The following is a 19,206-nucleotide window of genomic DNA, read 5'->3' on the forward strand; positions in this document are numbered from 1 at the left end:
GAAGAGAGTCAGGAAATGATATAGCCAGTGGAAGCTGGAATGAGTTCCCAGTTTTCTCCCCAAATCCTGTCTTCAGAGTCAACTTCCCCATGCTTTCTCTCCTGGAAGAACTGCACCTCACATTACTGTCCCCTTTGTCATCTATCCCGCCTCTGGCTGGAGTCACATGCTGGAGAATGTTATGGGAATCTAATTTGCATTTTCCCCTAATCATTTCACATGTGTGTGTCTGTGCCTATAACAGAACTTTAAGAAAAATATTTTTAGGAAAAATATCTGTGGATGAAAAATGGGCTACATACTAAACCCCACAAGCTCAGGGGAGGCCTGCAGAACAGCCTTACAAACTCAGAGACCAAAAGTAACCACATGGGATGGTCCAAAATTAAAAGTTCTTAACTAAAAGCGAGTCATGGTGGGTAGTCCTGTCCTAGGTCAGTATCTCCCCTGACAGAGGTCAGTCTTTACCTTAACTGAGCCTGTCTATTGTCTCTTTGCATCTATGATAATTTACATTTGGAATGTCAGGGTAATTTCCCCTCCTCACCCCTACCCCTCACTGTGCCAGAGCAGAGACCACAAAAACCCTCTTTGTTATTGTTATCATGTTAATTGTTAACTGTTAACTATCCTCTACCTACCTTTGTAATAGTGCCTACTCCTTTTTATCCAATATCAGAGATTTTCCTGCTTTGCTTTCTCCCGCCGCCCTAATCTATCACGAGTGGATTTCATTAACCCCCTTAAATCTTCCTCTTTGATTCTGATGTAGGAAATAAGTGGTAAAACTCCCACTTTCTGGAGCACTTTCCCAATCTGTTGAGATTTTGCTTCCTGGCAGTTGTCATCAGTTGGCTCAAATAAAGTCCTGAAAATTCTTACAGGTTTGGATGTTTCTTACATTGACATATCCCGCAGGAATGTGACTTGTAGGAAATGAAGTAGAGCACCAAGAGTCACACACTCTTGTGAACACCACTGACTTCAGTGACAACTGCTAATCCCAGAGTAGCTGCAGGAGGATGGAGAGCACATTTACACCGCTTTCCTGTATCTCATTCATTCATTCAATCAACCATTCATTTATTCATTAGCAGACATCTATCAAGTTCCTCCTAAATAACAAGCACTAGAGAGAGCAACAATGGTGAATGGGGCATATATCCCCCCTTCCCTCTCATGGGTTACAATGTCATGGGGGAGACAGTCAAGTAGAGGCTCAATAAAGACACTCTATCTTATGGGTACATTCAAAGAGCAAAATTTAAGTCGGTTTTATCACAGTTTAATGCAATTAACATATATGTCTCAGGCTCTCGGCTACAACTGGGATACAAAGATCAAAAAACGCAGACCACCCTCAAGAATCTATGTAATCTGCAGTTCCATGACAGAATAAACTCTACTCTGATCTGCATTTGTAGGTAAAACCATCTTTTCCAGGCACCTTAGCCATGATCTCAAGGGTATGCTGTATATATTTACTGACATTCCATCAGATGAAGTCTGTAAGGAGAGTAAGTGAAATACAAACCAAAGGGGCAAGTCCTTGGAGTGGCAGGGCTTCCTCCGCCTCATAGAGATAGAAGTTCAAAGAAACAAAGAAGTAGCCTGGGGCTGGTTCAGTGCAGCTGCGGCCAGTGACATGTGGGCGGCATTCACACTGCCCATCCTCGGGAGAACACCTGAGGGAAAACAAATCCATCTCAGAAAGTTGTAAAGGGGGCAAGTGTAAAATGAAGGCATGGGAGTGCTGAGCTAACTGCACCCCAAGTTTGGATCCATTCTTCAAATTGATCAATCAACGGTCCTAGGGAGCATGATGAACAGCCATGGGCCCTAGAAGCCTGGTTTTGAAAAGCAAACCCAGATCCATGAAACCAAGTAGCCACTGCTTTCCCCAGTGGCTCCGACTCTGCTCTAAAATCCAGGAAAAGAAGAGGGTAGGATCCCTCTTTACAGGGTGGCGAAGGGTTAGTGTTTTAGGCAGGTCAGGTCACACGTTTGCAGGCATCTATCCCATGATCTTGTGTCAGACCCAGGCAGTAGAATTGTCATCTCATCCCTGAAAATATTTCAAGTAAAATAAATCAAACTGTGCTCTGGTTAATGTCTTGAGATCATCACTTTTTGATGCTCTTTGCTTGTCATGAAATAAACTCCTTCGCTTGTGACTATGAGCTTATCAGAATAAAATGTGCTTTTATGTGGATATGTAAGTGGGGAATATTGTCACAAAACTTTGTTTTACTCATTATGCTGACTTACACATTAGAATAAGCACCTCCAATATCACAGTCACAGGGAACACATCCATGGAGATGATTTCCCAGTCCCCAGTATCCAACCTACAAAGAGAAAATGCTCCAGGTTGACTCAGGAATGAAGATAATTGCCATGCTGGTGTATAATGCTGAAGGTACTGCAATTCAATTGACACCTGTCAAATGCCTACACAGCTTGAACAATCACACAGTAGCTTTTTTTTGCCTGTGCACTTGGTAATGATTTTCAAAGACACATAGCTTCCATTCCAAAGACTTGCAATGAAGGGGTCAGGCGAGCTTTCTCTGCATGGGTCAAGTGGAGATGCTGAGGAAACCGCACAGCCCCTCTGACAGAGCCAATGTAGCCCCAAGCTGGGTTGTTTAACCGTATGTCAAGAGAAGTTCTTTAACTACCCTATCTGCAACTGCTTTTATAAAAAACAATAGACTCCCTTACTGCAAAATCCCTGGGGATATTTTACTTAAACAATACTGAAATATTTGAGTGTAAAAGGAAAGCAGTCAAGCTGATTTTGAGCTCTTATATGAATATCACCGTTCAGTAGAATCACTTGTTTATAAATAAAGTTGTTTTGGCATAACAATCTCTCTCCGTGAGAGTCAGCTCTGTTGCTTAAGACTTTTCATCATTGCAACATCTTGACCTTTATTCAGTATAAACAGCTGGTGAGATACAAACAACTATTTCTTAAATCTGATAAGATTTACTAGAAAATTATCAGAAAAATACTCTCCCCTCAAGCCACAATTGAACGTGCTCAGATAAAACTAAGCTCTTACTAGGCATGGAATTATTGTTTGAAATGGGTTTGTTAAATAACCATATGTTGTTTTTTAATCTTGGTAAAATTTTATGCCCAATTTTACTTAATAAGATTTACTTTGAACATTAAAAGTTGACATAATTTGTTACAAACACCGCAGCAAAGACTTTTGATATTTTTTCCCAAACCAAATTTCAGTTTAGGCAGAAACAATATGAAATGAACTGCGTCACTGAGGACATGCCTGGGAAAGCTTCCTCTGGGCAGGCGGGTACACCACCACACTGGCCACCTCAGCACAGGACCAGGGCACCATTCGACAGATGTGGACGTGGGGCACCTGGCAGGTGCATGATGAGCTCACTGGCAATGGCAGGTGCCCCAGGTGTGGCCCTTGCTCGATTATTTTCCTCCTGCGAACACCACTGAGTTAACTGCAAACTGGCAGTTAACCTGTCAACCAAAAAAGTAGGCCTGAATCTAAGGTTTATTGGAATGATCTGCTGTGGTGTCTTCATGGGCCCTGTTAAATGCTCTGTGTGCATCTTCCTGTTGCCCATACTTGGTCACCGAGCTTGGAGTGGCTCACCTTGCTCAGTGGAACTTGGGAATGACTTGCCTGTCTCACTTTGAGTGCCTTCTTCATACTTACTTCCAAGCTGTCTTTCCCCACTTCCTCTGCTCCACCCTCACATGTTTTCAGTAAAATACTTATAATATTAGCACAAAACTATGTCTTAATAGGCATATGTTTCATATTTATCAGCCACATTTCCTCAGACACATCAAGGTCACTGTTCTTTTATTAGGTTAAGATTTTTTTTTTCTAAAATGTCATGGTGGGCTGCCAAGATTGAAGAACAAAGAGCGGGTTTGAACTCCATATTGCATAACACATTTCTTATGGAGTAAAAATGTTTTATTTGACTAATTTTAGACACACATACTCATATGTTTAGTGGAGTCTGTGAAAAATCCAAGAGTTTATTTATCACAGGAATAAATGTTTTTTAAATGTTTCTAAGATGTTTTAAAAAACATTTAAGGTTTTTTTTTTAAATGACCCTGTCCAAAATATTTTTAGGCAAGACGTGGTAAAGGGACTGTGGGCAGAGGACAGAAGAGGCCCCATGAACTGGGAGGCCCAAAGCAGGGGGCGGAGAAATGCTCTCACATCCCACTGCCTGGCACTTTCAGGTGAACAAAGGATAACACTATTGACGTGAGCTATATTCCTTACACTGTACTAATTGTGGTGATATTTTGTAAAGTACATAGATGTCTAATCACTATTTTATATACTAGAAACTAGTATAATATTGTATGTCAAGTACAATTAAATTAAAATTTATAAAACCAGGAATATCAACCCTGGCCAGGTGGCTCCGCTGGTTGGAGCATTGTCCTGTATACCAAAGGGATGTAGGTTTGACCCCAGTCCAGCACGTATGGTAGAAAACCAATGATGTTTCTCTCACATTGATGTTTCTTTTTCTCTCTCTCTCTCCTTCCCTTTCTCTCTAAAAGCTATAAAAATATATCCTCAGGTGAGGGAAAATAAAAAACAATCCAGGAACATCTTTGAAGCACAATAACACAAAACACAATAAAATGAAACAAACAAAACAAACAAAAAAAACATTGGCATGGGTGCCTGGGTCGATTAAGTCCAATCTGGTAAATGTTGGTGTGCTGGTAAATGTTTAACCACCAGCTCTCTGCAGGAGGGTGGGAGCTGATTTCCAATGTTTGCTGATTTCTATAGTATAAATACTTTTAGCACAGGAGTATCCAAACACAACAGGACAAAGAAAGCAATGAGCAAGACCAAGTCTTTCTTAGGCAATGGCAATAGAAATCTGCATCTCTACCTACAAGGGAAATTGTAGACAAATACTACGTACCATGCACTCCTCACAGTGTGGCCCCATGGCAAACGGCTGGCACAGGCACTGACCTGTGTCCACATCACAGGTTGAGAGTGGCAGACTCCCCAGAGGGTTACAGTTGCAGGCTGAAAGTACAACACACACAATCATTGATTTCTCTTTCACCCTGTTTATAAATGTTCCTAATAGCTCACACCGAGCAAAACGCGTGGCCACAGGAACACAGAACAGCCAGCCCTGCCAAACTTACTGTCTGCCTGGCTGCATGCTTACTGTACTACACACAACCCTGCACAGGAAATTCAGTTTCACGTCCAGACACGTCCAGAGCCCTCACGTAGACCTACTGGATGGCAATTAGGAGGAGACAGTCATGCAAACTGAGTGCCTGGCACTGTTATTCTGAGTAATGCTGGCTGGGTCGCTGACTAGAGGCAAGGGTTTCTGAATGTCGTGGTTGTTACTGGCGGCTCCTTCTATGGCTGATGCATCTATTGTTTCCCTATCTATTTCCTCTTTTTTTTACCACCTTTTTACATTTTCATTTCCTTCTCCTCCTCTTTCTTTTACACCCATAGACATTTTTGAATCCTTTTTATGTTATGAAGGCTAAGAAATTATGCTAACAGAGCAAGATGTGTATTTCCCATGCATTAAAAACCACTGTTCATTGAAAAGCCCAAATATCATCACCATCAACTGGTGAATGAATAAATGAAGTGTGATGTATTCATACAATGGAATATTATTCAGTAATTAAAAGAAATGAAGACCTGATTCATGCTACAACATGGATGAACTTTGAAAACATTATGCTAAGTGAAAAAAGCCAGATATAAAAGACCACAAATTACAGAATTCCAGTGTATGAAATGTTCGCAATAGGCAAGTCTTTAGAAACAGAAAGTTGATCAGTGCTACCTAGGGCTGGGGGAATGGGAGGATAGGAAAATAGTAGATAAAGAGCATGGGGTTTCTTTTCTTTGTTTTTGTGGTAGAATATACATAACATAAAAGTTACTGTCTTCACCATTTTAAGTGTGCAGTTCGGTAGTGCTGGTGCACTCCTGTTGTTGTGCAACCGGTCTCTGGAACTCTTGCCATCTCACAAAACTGAAGCTCTGTTCCCACTGAACACCATCTCTCCCCATTTCTTCCTCCTCTTCAGCACTTGGCAACCACCATTCTACATTCTGTTTGAATGGATTTGATATTCTAGGTACCTCTTGTAAGTAGAATTATGCAATATTTGTCCGATTGTGACTGGCTTATTTCATTTAGTATACATAGTGTTTTCAAGGTTCGTTCATGTTGTAACATGCATCAGAATTTTCTTCTTTTCTAAGGCTGAAAAATATTCCATTGTATATACATATCACATTTTGCTTATCTACTCATCCATGGATGCATATTGAGTTGCTTCCACCTTCTGGCCACTGTGAAGAATGCTGCCAGCCCTGGCTGGCGTAGCTCAGTGGATGGAGCGCGGGCTGGGAACCAAAGTGTCCCAGGTTCGATTCCCAGCCAGGGTACGTTCCTGGGTTGCAGGCCATAACCTCCAGCAACCGCACATTGATCTCTCTCTCTCTCTCTCTCCCTCCCTTCCCTCTCTAAAAATAAATAAATAAAAAAAAAAAAATTAAAAAAAAAAAAAAAAAAAGGAATGCTGCCGTGAACAGGAGTATACAAATACCTCTTCCAGACTGTGCATTCAATCTTTTGGGTTTATAGCCAGAAGTAGGGTGTGGGGTTTCATTATGGGATAATGCAAACATTCTAAAATTATTGTAGTGATGGCTACACAACTCTGACTATACAAAAAAAATTCATTGATTGTACACTTTAAAAGGTGAATTACATGGTATGTGAATTATACCTCACTAAAGCTGTTATAAAAGAAAAACAAAACAAAACAAAACAAAACCCCCTATTTGGCCACTTCTCAAGGCATTAAGTTAGCCAGTGAACCAGGGAAAATGTCCGGAGTGCCGCACAGTGTTGTGGGCCACTGGCTTGACTATGTAACACATTCTCCTAAAATTTAGTTTTGCCATTAAACTCAAGAAGAAAATCTTATCACAGAAAGATTGAGCACACTGTGTCCAAAAATGAAAATAATATACAGTTCTTTACATGGGCAAGAACATAGTGTATGCTGCTGTGATGGAAGGACAATTACTGTATTTTTTGGACTATAAGACACAACTTCCCACCCCCCACCCCAAATTTGAGAGGAATAATGGTTGTTAATGCTGCTGTTGAATTCTGTTTACATTTACATTGTTGAAATATTATGTTATTAAATATTTTACCACATTTTTTGCTTCAAAAAGTTTTTTCCTATTTTCCTCCTCTAAAACCTAGATGTGTCTTATGGTCTGAAAAATGCGTTATTTACGAGGATTCCCTGAGGATTCTGCAGCTCTTTGAGACCCCAGGCAGCTGTAAACTTGTGTGATGCTAAAGCCAAGGGCTTCTTTATTTGGACCCAGAAAACTCTGAGGTTTTTCCTATTTCCCTGCAACCCCTCCCCTGACTCTTTAGTTTTTTCTTTGTCAGAGAACATAAAAATACTAAGAGGGGTTTGAGAAGAAAAGAAAGTAAGTAAAAAATAAAATAAAAAGAAACCAACACACAAAATTTGCGCAAGAAGTCATCAGTCTATACAGAAATGCACGTGATTTAACAGTCTGTATAGGAGAGTCCTAGTGGCAGCTGTTTTTCTCAAGGTTTCACAACTTGGCACTAAAGTTCTTGGCATTTTCCACTCTGTGCTCCAACAGAAAAATGTGAGAGCCCCCTGCTGGTACCTTATGATTAAACTCAGCAAGTCCCCGAGGGCTAAACTATACTAAACTCAACTCAGTTTTATGGGCATTTTTTAATTACCTTTAAAAACCGAGAAGCTGGAAGTACTCTTAGGTATTTACAATGACCAAAGTTCAGAGACAACGGTGACAGCCGTGAGCCTTAAACCACCTGGGCCAGTTGCCCAGCCGCTGTTGACTTACGCTGACAGCCCATGGGGTCAGTGGCACTCAATCCATAGTGGCTGGACTTGCACTGGTCGCACTTGGCTCCTACCACATTCTCCTTACACAGGCATTGGCCGGCCACAGATCCCAAGGCAGAATCGGAGTGACTCACACAAATGCCACCTGATAGGGTTCCATCAGGGTCACATTCACAAGCTGGGGACATAGACATGCATTATCTTAATCAACTGCAAATTGTGGGAAACCTGAAATGTAAGCATATCATTTTACTTATACAATATCTGTTTTACTTTGCTTAAGTCATTAAGTATGTTTAAATTATTAGACAAGTGGGCAAGGGCTGCTCAGAAATATCTCTCAGATTTCTGGTCTTTGTAAGTGTTGACAAATTCCACCCATTGTTTAAAAAGAGACTTTTAAGTGATTCTAAAGTAAGAGGACCAGAGAAGACAGCTATTCTGAAAACTGGACATTGGTAATAGATTGATTCCTTTGGGGATGATGGAAATGTTTTGGACCTAGGTAGGGGAGATTGTTGCGCAACACTGTGCCACCGCATTGCTCCTGTTAGAAGCACCTGCATGAAAGAAGAGGGGAAGACTGAGAAATGTTCATAGCCTTGTTTTCCTTATGGATGTCTGCTGGTGGGACAAAACCCTGAAGAGAATCTGGAAAATGAGATAGAGTCACCTTTAGCAGAGGAGCAACAAAAGTTCCAACTTCCCCTTCCCCCCTTTTTTTCCCAGTAGAAACGAACAACTGAAGCAAGGAGTGTCAAATGATAAAGGATACTGATAGTGTGAATAATTCCAGAGGGCAGACGTTACTGAAGGTAGAGCTCTCTCACAGTGAGAGCTGCCCAACAGAGCAGTGGCCTCCTCACCAGCAGTACTGTCCAGGCTGGAACAGCACTTGTGCCTTTTTAGAGGACGTGTGTGGCAGTAGACATTAGATGACAACCAAGGTCTTGTATCTTTATGGTGCTGTGTTTTCAAGGGGTTCCACTTTTAAGGAATGTAATAAGAATAAAAAAATGAATATCCTGATTCTAAGGAATAATTACACTCATATTTATACATGTTTTCTTTAGATTAATAAAAATAATCTCCTCAGGTCTAAAGCTATATTTACATAACAACCAGTTAGGTTAGTGAGTTTAGTGAAAAAATCCGGTCAAACCAGTTGTTTGGTGTCATTGAAGCACTCACTTGGTTGTCTGACAGAATTTTGCAATGTCAATTGTTTGCTATTAGATTGTGACTTGTGAGAAAATCTTACTATGGAAAAACAGCACTGGATTCTGTTTAGTTTGGAAAGCCACAATTTCTTCTAGTTAAAACCATTGTTTCTAGAAAGGAACAAACTGGATACATTTCAGAAGTAGCCAAAAGGAAAAAGCTCCGCTTTATTTGGGAGACATTCCAAAGGGTTAGCACTGAGTTCCAGAGTGTAATTTAAATATATACAGAAGCATCTCTGGGGGCTGTGGGTGAGTGGGTAGTAATTTTACTTTGAAATAACCCTACAACATGGCCTTTAAGATGGAATTTCAATAAAATCTCTTGATGTCACACAACTTAATTCTAACAAACTTTTATTACCAGCGGCTGAGTTTACCAAATCTTTGTTTTTTTCTGTGCTTTAATCATAGAAGAGTTAAAATTATTCAACTTTTATGCTTGGAATCTGATTATGTAAATATTTAGGGTCAAACAAAAACAACTTAGTGGAAATTTATGTATGATTGCTGCTAGTCAGTCTTAATACACGTCATTTGTACAGACATACTTGCACACACGTAAACACATGTTTAGATGAACTGGGAGAAACTGAAGAGTCTCATGATGGCAGTTTCTACAAGCTCCTCACCTGCCTTTCCTCAAGAAACTCCTTGTTTACAAAGAATGACTTCTTAATTTTGTATCAGGGGTACTAGTTTTCTTTCCTTGGTTTCCTTCAAAAGCACCATCAAGTTAATACTTAAGGAACCATCAAGTTAATACTTAAATTCTTAAGGAACAAGAATTAGTTTAATGTGTTCAAAACATTTGATTTAGTTATTTCCAATCTCTTTCCATATTCTAAGATTATCTGTTTCAAAACATCATATTTTCCTGATTCCACCTAAGAAAGCAATTTCATCCTCTTTTATAAATCCACAGCATAAAAACATAAATAAAAGTTTTGTGTGTGTGTGATTATGGATACCAGTAAAAAAAAGTAGGACATTGATTTAAAAAATATATTTTTTGAGATTCCAGTTCTTTATATAAATTTTAAACAGGCCATGCAAGGTAAAATTTCATGCAATCAGGTACCTACTGAGTAATCAGAGCAAAAAAAATTAATTTATGCTTTTTTTTACATTGTGATGATTTAAAGTTTGAAATCTAGAATATTGTATATATTCTGTCAAAAGCTACTGAATTACTTCTGTATAAGACTTCATTTTATGTAGTATGTATTATGCAGCTTCATATCAAGTCCCCTATACAACATACTGATGATAGCGTGTGAATCAGGATTTCTGGGTATTGAGAGAAACAATCTTCCATAAGTCTTGCACATCTAAACATTGTGCTGAGAGCGCTGACAATACAAGGCCCTGACTGCTCTTTATCAAGGCCATATCTCCACACTGTGTTTGCAGCAAGCTACCTTGAGGAATGAGGAAACATATTCCCCCAGACAAAGAATGAGCTTGTTTCCATTGCTGTAAAAGCAATGAATCCTCTGCTTGATGTTTCCTGGTTCTGAGATAAACTCATTAGGTATACAGGATCCACCTGATATCCTTTGAGTTGCTTCATGGAACTTGGGACTTGGGGACTTGGGAACTCACACCAACACAAACATCTTGCTCCTTGCTGTGCCGTGAGGAATAAAGTTCTTTGTCTTTGACCCAGGAGTTTCATGTTCTCCACCAGCATCCATGAAACAATAAAAGGCTAATTTGTTAGTCTTCAGGTAAAGTTCTCAGACCAGGAACTGGCCCTGGGTGTTTGAAATTGGATTAGAGTATTTCTCTTTGCAGGAACTGACAACAATGCTGAGACCAGAGAGAGGCAAGCATGGTGCCTAGGGCACAAAATTTGAAAAGGCACTCCCTGTCAGATCAGTGTGAGTGGTGAGTGTCAGCCCTATGCTTACATGTCTCTGAGATGACACAGAGAGTGAGTGCTTCCTTAAATTTTGGAACCTAGGTGTTTTGTTATTCTAGTCCCATTCCTGCAGGGAAATGCAAGTTGAAATAATGGTGAGATCCCACTTGAGTAGCAAAATTTAAAGCATGATAAAACCAAGTATTGGCCAGGATATAGAGCAAGATGACACTGTTGATCAGGCTGCTACTTGGTATACCTGCCTAGGGGACAATTCAGTATTAACCAATAAATTTGAAGAAGTTTATGTCCCAGTAATTCCATTCCTAAGTATGACTCTTAGGGACAGTCTTTGTGCGTGTGTAGTAGACCACATACATGGCTGCTGTAGCATCAAAATCAAAATCAAAATGGACAAATAGATTTTATCATATTTATAGGAAGGAAGGAATTGCACACAGAAATTAAAATTGGAGATCTAGGACCACTTGATATAGGCAAATCTTAAAAATATAATGTTGAATGAAATACTCAAAGACATAATACAGCATAATATCATTTATCTAAAGTTTGAAAATATGCCAGTATGTATTACTTGTAGATAAAAACACATGTGAAAATACAAAAATAAGCATAGTCAGCAGTGTGGTGATTGCTGGCTGGAAGGGGGTATAAGGGAACTAAATGGTAGTGGAAAAAATACTATAAAGACTAAATTTAAGAAAAGAAAAAAAGTTAGGGACTTCTGGCCAAGATGGAAGCATAGGTGGATACACTGCACCTCCTCACACAACCAAAGGAAGGACAACAACAATTTAAAAACAAACAAAAAAACCCCAACCAGAACCGACAGAAAATCGAACTGTGTGGAAGTCTGACAACCAAGGAGTTAAAGAAGACATACTCATCCAGACTGGTAGGGGGGGTGGAGATGGGCAGCCAGGCAGAGACGACTTAAGGCAAAGTGGCGGCAGGCAGACCCAGCGCCAGATTGTGGAGCTTGGTGCACAAGGCTGCACATGGCCAGCAGGGCGGCAGCTGGTAGAGTGGGCCGTCCCACATTCATGTGCAGGTAAACTGCGAGGAACAACTGGGTAGCGGGACAGACTGCACAACTGAGGGCCCCAGTGAGAGGAAATAAAGCCTCACACCACTGATTAAAAATACCTGTGCGGGTTGTGGGAGTGGGAGAAACTCTCAGCCTCACAGGAGATTTCGTTGGAGAGACCCACAGGGTCCTAAAATGTACACAAATCCACCCACCCAGGAATCAGCACAAGAAGGGCCCAATTTGCTTGTGGGAAGTGGCAGAAGTGACTGAAAGCCAGCAGAGAGTGGACCAAGCACCACTGGTTCCTCTCTGACCGCCCCCCCCCCCCGACATACAGTGTCACAATGCAGTGATGTGGGTCACTGGTGAACACCTAAGGCTCTGCCCCTTACTACGTAACAGACAAGACAAAAAAAAAAATGGTCCAAATGAAAGAACAGATCAAAGCTCCATAAAAAAAAGTACAACTAAGTGATGAAGAGGTAGCCAACCTATCAGATGTACAGTTCAAAACACTGGCAATCAGGATGCTGACAGGATTGGTTGAATTTGGTCACAAATTAGACGAAAAAATGAAGGCTATGCTAAGTGAAATAAAGGAAAATGTACAGGGAACCAATAGTGATGGGAAGAAAACTGGGACTCAAATCAGCAGTGTGGACCAGAAGGAAGGAACATCTGACTGGAAAAAAATGAACAAGAATTCAAAAAAATGAGAGGCTTAGGAACCTCCAGGACATCTTTAAATGTTCCAGCATCTAAATCATAGGGGTGCCAGAAGGGAAGAGGAAGAGCAACAAGTAGAAAAGTTATTTGAACAAATAATAAAGGAGAACTTCCCCAATCTGGCAAAGGAAACAGATTTGCAGGAGGTCCAGGAAGCTCAGAGAGTCCCGAAGAAGTTGGACCCAAGGAGGAACACAACAAGGCACATCATAATTACATTAGCCAAGGTAAAAATGAAGGAGAGAATCCTAGAAGCAGCAAGAGAGAAGGAGACAGTTACCTACAATGGAGTTCCCATAAGACTGTCGGCTGATTTCTCAAAAGAGACCTTACAAGCCAGAGGGGGCTGGAAAGAAGTATCCCAAGTCATGAAAGGCAAGAACCTACATCCAAGATTGCTCTATCCAGCAAAGCTTTCATTTAGAATGGAAGGGCAGATAAAGTGTTTCTCAGATATGGTCAAGTTCAAGGAGTTCATCATCACCAAGCCCTTATTATATGAAATGTTAAAGGGATTTATCTAAGAAAATGAAGATAAAAAATATGAACAGTAAAATGATAGCAAACTCACAATTGTTAACAACCACACTGAAAACAAAAACAAAAGCAAAGTAAGCAAATAACCAAAATAGGAACAGAACCACAGAAATGGAGATAACATGGAAGGTTATCAATAGGGGGTTAGGAGGGGGAAAGAGGGGGGAAAGTACAGAGAATAAGTAGCATAGATGGTAGGTAGAAAATAGACAGGGGGAGGGCGAGAATCGTATAGGAAATGTAGAAGCCAAAGAACTTATGTGTACGACCCATGGACATGAACTAAAGAGGGGAATGTGGGCAGGAGGGGGTGTGAAGGGAGGAGGGGACTAAAGGGGGGAAAATGAGACAACCGTAATAGGATAATCAATAAAATATATTTAAAAAGAGAGAAAAAAAGAAAAAAGTAAGCATGGTAACAATTGCTAAATATATTAGAGTTTATCCCTAGAAAGAAGGGTAGACAAATGGGACAGATTGCACCTAGGACATCACTAGTACCTGTAATGTCTTATTAAAGTCTTGAAGATGATAGGGTAAGAAATTTTGATGAAGATGGTGGTGGTTTTAAGTGTGTTTACTATATTATTCTCTATTATTTTGTATATGCTTGAAATATTTTATTTTTAAAAGTTGAAATTAGAACTTCCAGCCAAGATAGAGGCATAAATAGACATACAGTACCTCTTCACACACCCAAAAGGACAACAACAAATTCAAACACAAAAAAACAACCAGAATTGACAGAAAATTGAACTGTATGGAAATCAGACAGCCAAGGAGTTAAAGAAGAAACATTCATCCAGACTGGTAGGAGGGAGGGAGATGGGCAGCTGGGACTGAAATGCCTTGATGCAGCAAGGCAGCAGCTAGAGGACCAAGTTGACAAGGTGGTGGCTGGTGGTCCCACATTTGCGTGCAGGTAAACTGGGTGGAACAAATGGGGAGTGAGACAGACTGCACAACCTAGGACTCCAGTACAGGAAAAGAAAGCCTCAACACTTCTGGCTGTAAAAACCTATGGGGGTTGTTGTGGCAGGAAAAACTCCCAGCCTCAGGAGAGTTCGTTGGAGGGGACCTTGGGGTCCTAGAACATATGCAAACCCACCCACTGTGGAATTATCACCAGAACGGCCTAATTGCTTTCAGGTAGCAGGGGAAGTGACTGAAAGCCAGCCAAGAGCTGAGTAAGTGGCATTGTTACCTCTTGGGCCCCTCTCCTACATACAGTGCCATGGGTTGGTCTGCCCTGGTGAATTCCTAATGTTCCACCCCTTACTCTGTAACAGGTGTGCTGAGACAAAGAAATATGGCCCAAATAAAAGAACAGATCAAAAACTTTAGAAAAACAACTAAGCGATGAAAAGATAGCCAACCTATCAGATGTAGAGTTTAAAACACTGGTAATCAGGATGCTCACAAAAATGGTTGAGTATAGTCACAAAATAGAGTAAAAAGTGAAAGCTATAAAAAGTGAATAAAAGAAAAATGTACAGGGAACCAGTAGTGAAGGGAAGGAAACCGGGACTCAAATCAATGGTTTGGAGCAGAAGGAAGAAATAAACATTCAACCAGAACAGAATGAACAAGTAAGAATTCAAGAAAATGAGGAGAGGCTTAGGAACCTCTGGGACAGCTTTAAATGTCCCAACATCTGAATCATAGGGTTGTCAGAGAAGAAGAAGAGCAAGAAATTGAAAACTTACTTGAAAAAATAATGGAGAACTTCCCCAATCAGATAAAGGAAATCCAGAAAGCTCAGAGAGTCCGAAAGAAGTTGGGCCCAAGAAAGCACACACCAAGGCACATGATAATCACATTACCCAAGATTAAAGATAAAGAGAGAATCTTAGAAGCAGGAAGAGAAAAGGAGACTGTTATTTACAAAGGAGTTCCCATAAGACTATCAGCTGATTTCTCCAAAGAAACTTTACAGGCAAGAAGGGGTTGGAAAGAAATATTCAAAGTCATGATAAGGAAGGATCTGCATCCAAGATTACTCTATCTAGCAAAGCTATATTTAGAATGGAGGGGAGATAAAGTGCTTCACAGACAAGACCAAGTTAAAGGAGTTCATCATCACCAAGCCCCTATTATATGAAATGTTAAAGGAACTTATCTAAGAAAAAGAAGATCCAAACTATGAACAGTAAAATGACAGCAAACTCAACAACTATCAAAAACCGAACCTAAAAAGAAAACAAAGAAAAAAAAAACTAAGCAAACAACTAGAACAGGAACAGATTCACAGAAATAGAGATCACATGGAGGGTTATGAGCCAGGAGGCAGAGGGGGGACAGTGGGGGAAAAGGTACAGGGAATAAGAAGCATAAATGGTAGGTACAAAATAGACAGGGCGAGGTTAAGAATAGTACAGGAAATGGAAAAGCCAAAGAACTTATAAGAATGACTCATGCGCATGAACTAAGGAGGGGGAGGGAGAATGCTGGTGGGAGGAGGGCTGCAGGGCACAGGGAAATAAAGGGAAGGAAAAAAATGGGACAACTGTAATAGCATAATCAATAAAATATACCTAAAAATACAAAATAAAAGTTGAAATTAAAGATGAAATGGAACTTTTTTAATGTTCAAAAAAGAAAATATAAGCCAGGTAATAACTCATGCATCTTAACAACAAATTTAAATTGTCTATAGCCAGTTAAATGTAGGTAATTTCAGTAGTTAACTGTTTGCTGAAGCTGACCACCTAGAAATTCCAGCTGTGTGGAGTCGCTGAAACCATTCGCCCCTTGCTGACTGAATCTAGAATAGTTTCCTGAGTTTCCAGGAGGAGCCCCTGCCTCTAGGCTGCCAGGATGGACCTGGATTATCTGGCCCAATTTGTTCAGAGAAAGAAATGCTCTCAGAGTCCAAGTAATTTTGCAGTCCCCACTCCCGCTAAGAGGGCCGTTTGGAGATGCTGCTAAGCCGAGCCGGGACTGGCAGCCCAAGCGAGAGTTGCTCCTTCAGCATTTCTCAAACCCTTGGGAAGGATGTGTCCAGAGGCTGGGGACTCACGAAGGCACGCGTAAGGATCCGAGATGGCCTTGAGGGGGTCCCTGTAGTAAAGGGGCCTGCAGCGATGGCAGTGCTGCCCCTCGGTGTTGTGCCGGCAGTCTTCACACACGCCCCCGCTGATCCCGCCGCTGGCCAGGTACACGGTCATGTCGAAGTGACAGCGGTCAGAGTGGCTGTTACAGCTACAAGCTGGGAAAGGAGAGGAGTTACTGAGAGATTCACTCAGGGCTTGGGAGTAACCCAGTTGGCATTCCACCCTCTAATCCATGCGTCCTCTCTTTGTCTTTCCTAATGGGACTCCATCTTTCTTTTTATGGACATATCATGTACACAAACAGTTAAATTAGGTGCTTTCAAAAGATCTTTCTAGTACTCTTGTAATGCTCATAGACTCTATAAAATGTGTTCCAGAAACGTTTAATATATAGGTATTTTTAAAAGTCAGGTAACAACAGTAAATCATTTGTGTAATCTAGAAGCCCCAAAATGCAATATTTTTGCTGTTGTTCAGTAAAGAATACTTTTACATACTTTGTAAGTTTGAATTTTTACATCGTATGTTCTGTAGGCACTGGGATTCTCATTGAAGCAGAGCCTCACTCTGCCTCTCCTCTGCGGGCAGGAGAGCTGGCAGGAGGGGGCGCAGGTCATGTACATCCCAACCCCGTGCAGCCTAAGCAGGACAGGGAGGGCAGTCTGTTTGGAGGATTTGTTTGTCTTTGTGGTAATGTCTGTTTACACTGTTCATCTTGTTTGTTTTTTTCTTTCTTGTAAACGGCATAAATATTTGCTGGGTTTTGTATACTGTGACTCTTGGGCAAGGCCTTTTCATGGGCTCTTCTAGTGACCTTATTCCCCTGAATCTTATTTTTCTCAAGTTTGGGAAAGAAACTGAATGACAAGTTTGTTTGAAAGTTCATCAAAATTTAGAGGCAGCAAACACATTATAAAAATCCCCCACATTGTCAGTCTAAATATTTTGTAAAAGGTACAATAGCCTGTCAAACTTGAACTTAGACCCCACTTCTCCTATTGTCTGACATAGGAGTTTAAGTTCATACTCAGGGAATGCATGATTACTGAGGAAGGTAGTAGGGGTCTCTGTACCAAATCTAATACTCACCCGGTTTCTGGATTGGCATCCCCACTGATCTTATTACATGGCTCTGTCCTTCCTTGGAAAGGGCCCACCGAACATGTATGGTGTTTCATTTTTCAAATTAATGTTAATTTTTGGTGTGGAGGTTTGAGACAGTGATTCTTCCATGGGAGATAATGGGAGACATTGGCTTATCACTCAGCTTCCTGGAGCTGGAAGCCACAGGTTTGTTGCCTGCAGTCCAGATGAACTACATGTTCTCCAAAATAAGGAAGCATAGACACACTCCGACTGTGCTGAGAACCCTTTTCCACTCACCTCTGCAAGAGCTGTCCTGGAGGCCTGCAGCTGGCCTCCAAGGGGCATCCTGGAAGAAGTCCTTGCACCGCTCACAGTTTGGGCCATCTGTGTTGTGCTGACAGACACACTGACCATGAACCTGTGTTGTGTGATGCACAAACAGTGTGAAAAGAGGGCTCATCTTTGAGGATGCTGTGGTTCTTTACATGGAAAACGAGATACCAGGCCACAGGCCTGAGGCCTGATTTCCACTATGTTAGTTACAATACCAACCTGGACTATCTATTATTATTTGCTTAACTAACTTTTACAATTTAAACGTTTAAGATGTTTAGTATACATTTACGATAAATTTTTTTTGGTATGTCTCACTACTAGTTTCAGGGCAGCACATTGCAGCCCTCAACAAAATGAGGGATAGGATGGTGTATGTGTGTGTGTGTGTGTGTGTGTGTGTCCAGGGTGGTTTAGAAGCATAAAAGAGGGAATTAGAAAACAAAAAGAAATTAGAGAAAGGTACGTGATTCTCCATAAAATGCCCTAAATGTCCAAGTTCAAAGGGAGAAGTTCTATTCCCGGTTAAACATTCAGGTAGCTGGGTAAGAAGGTGCAATAGCCCCAACATCAAGCTTTGTCTGACTATAACTAATTGTTTAAAATTATTTAGTAGACACACCCCAGGACTCTGCATGAAAATACAATTCTTCTACTACATCACTCTTAGGACTAGTCCCAAGGATGGAAGGAATTTTCACTATGAAGACACAGTCATTCATAGTGTAAGATTGTTACCTGGAGTGACCATCTTTACAATAGCAGATATTAGTCACACACCTTGGCACAGAGTACAACAGACCTTTAATAAATTTTTGTGAGAGAATGCATTAGAAATTATGGGTCCTCCTCATCAAATCTCCATTCCCTAAAAAACAAATTACAAAAGGAGCAAAATTGGCTATCTTAAAATCACAAGTTATAAATTCTGGTCATGAGTCCAGTAATGCCTATACATGGAAGGATTCACGAGACTCTCTGGAGAGAGAACTGAAGGCGCCCAGATGTCCTGCCAGTCCAGGCTGAATCACACCTGCCTCGACCACAGGCTGGCACGTTGCTGATCCCCATATAAAAGTTGATCTACATCAAGCACCAGGACAGTGAAGGGAAGGTAGGAGAGCCAACTGCTCTTCTGGGTAAGTAACTCACCATTCCAGGAGGGCTGAACACATCTCCCCGCACCATTTGTGTCAGGCCACATTCGCTAGCATGGCCATTGCAAAAGCAGCTGCCCCGAACCACCACCTCATACAGGGCATAGTAGTATTTATCAAGGGAATCATTCTGCCTCCTTCCAAGCAAAGTGTCTCCAAGAGTGTGGAGTTTGGTGAAGTTTATCCTCAGGTTTGTTAATGTAACAAGGTCTAGAGAAAGGTCAA

The 19,206-nt window shown here is 40.9% G+C and overlaps 1 protein-coding gene across 4 annotated transcripts in view; it reads right to left on the bottom strand.

The window, feature by feature from the left end:
• The window catches only part of LAMB4 (laminin subunit beta 4), a 119,856-nt gene that overhangs the window by 74,449 nt on the left and 26,201 nt on the right, over positions 1–19,206 (bottom strand). For all 4 annotated transcript variants that reach the window (XM_036010791.1, XM_036010789.1, XM_036010790.1 and 1 more), the window contains exons 8-14: positions 18,977–19,191; positions 17,789–17,909; positions 16,372–16,560; positions 7,953–8,132; positions 4,957–5,066; positions 2,269–2,348; positions 1,535–1,685 (exon numbers count right to left, since the gene is read on the bottom strand). In XM_036010791.1, the coding sequence (XP_035866684.1) occupies positions 1,535–1,685; positions 2,269–2,348; positions 4,957–5,066; positions 7,953–8,132; positions 16,372–16,560; positions 17,789–17,909; positions 18,977–19,191 (1,046 nt within the window). The remainder of the gene's footprint in view (positions 1–1,534; positions 1,686–2,268; positions 2,349–4,956; positions 5,067–7,952; positions 8,133–16,371; positions 16,561–17,788; positions 17,910–18,976; positions 19,192–19,206) is intronic.

Source organism: Phyllostomus discolor, chromosome 10, assembly GCF_004126475.2.
Source record: "Phyllostomus discolor isolate MPI-MPIP mPhyDis1 chromosome 10, mPhyDis1.pri.v3, whole genome shotgun sequence".
Classification (NCBI taxonomy): Eukaryota; Metazoa; Chordata; class Mammalia; order Chiroptera; family Phyllostomidae; genus Phyllostomus; species Phyllostomus discolor.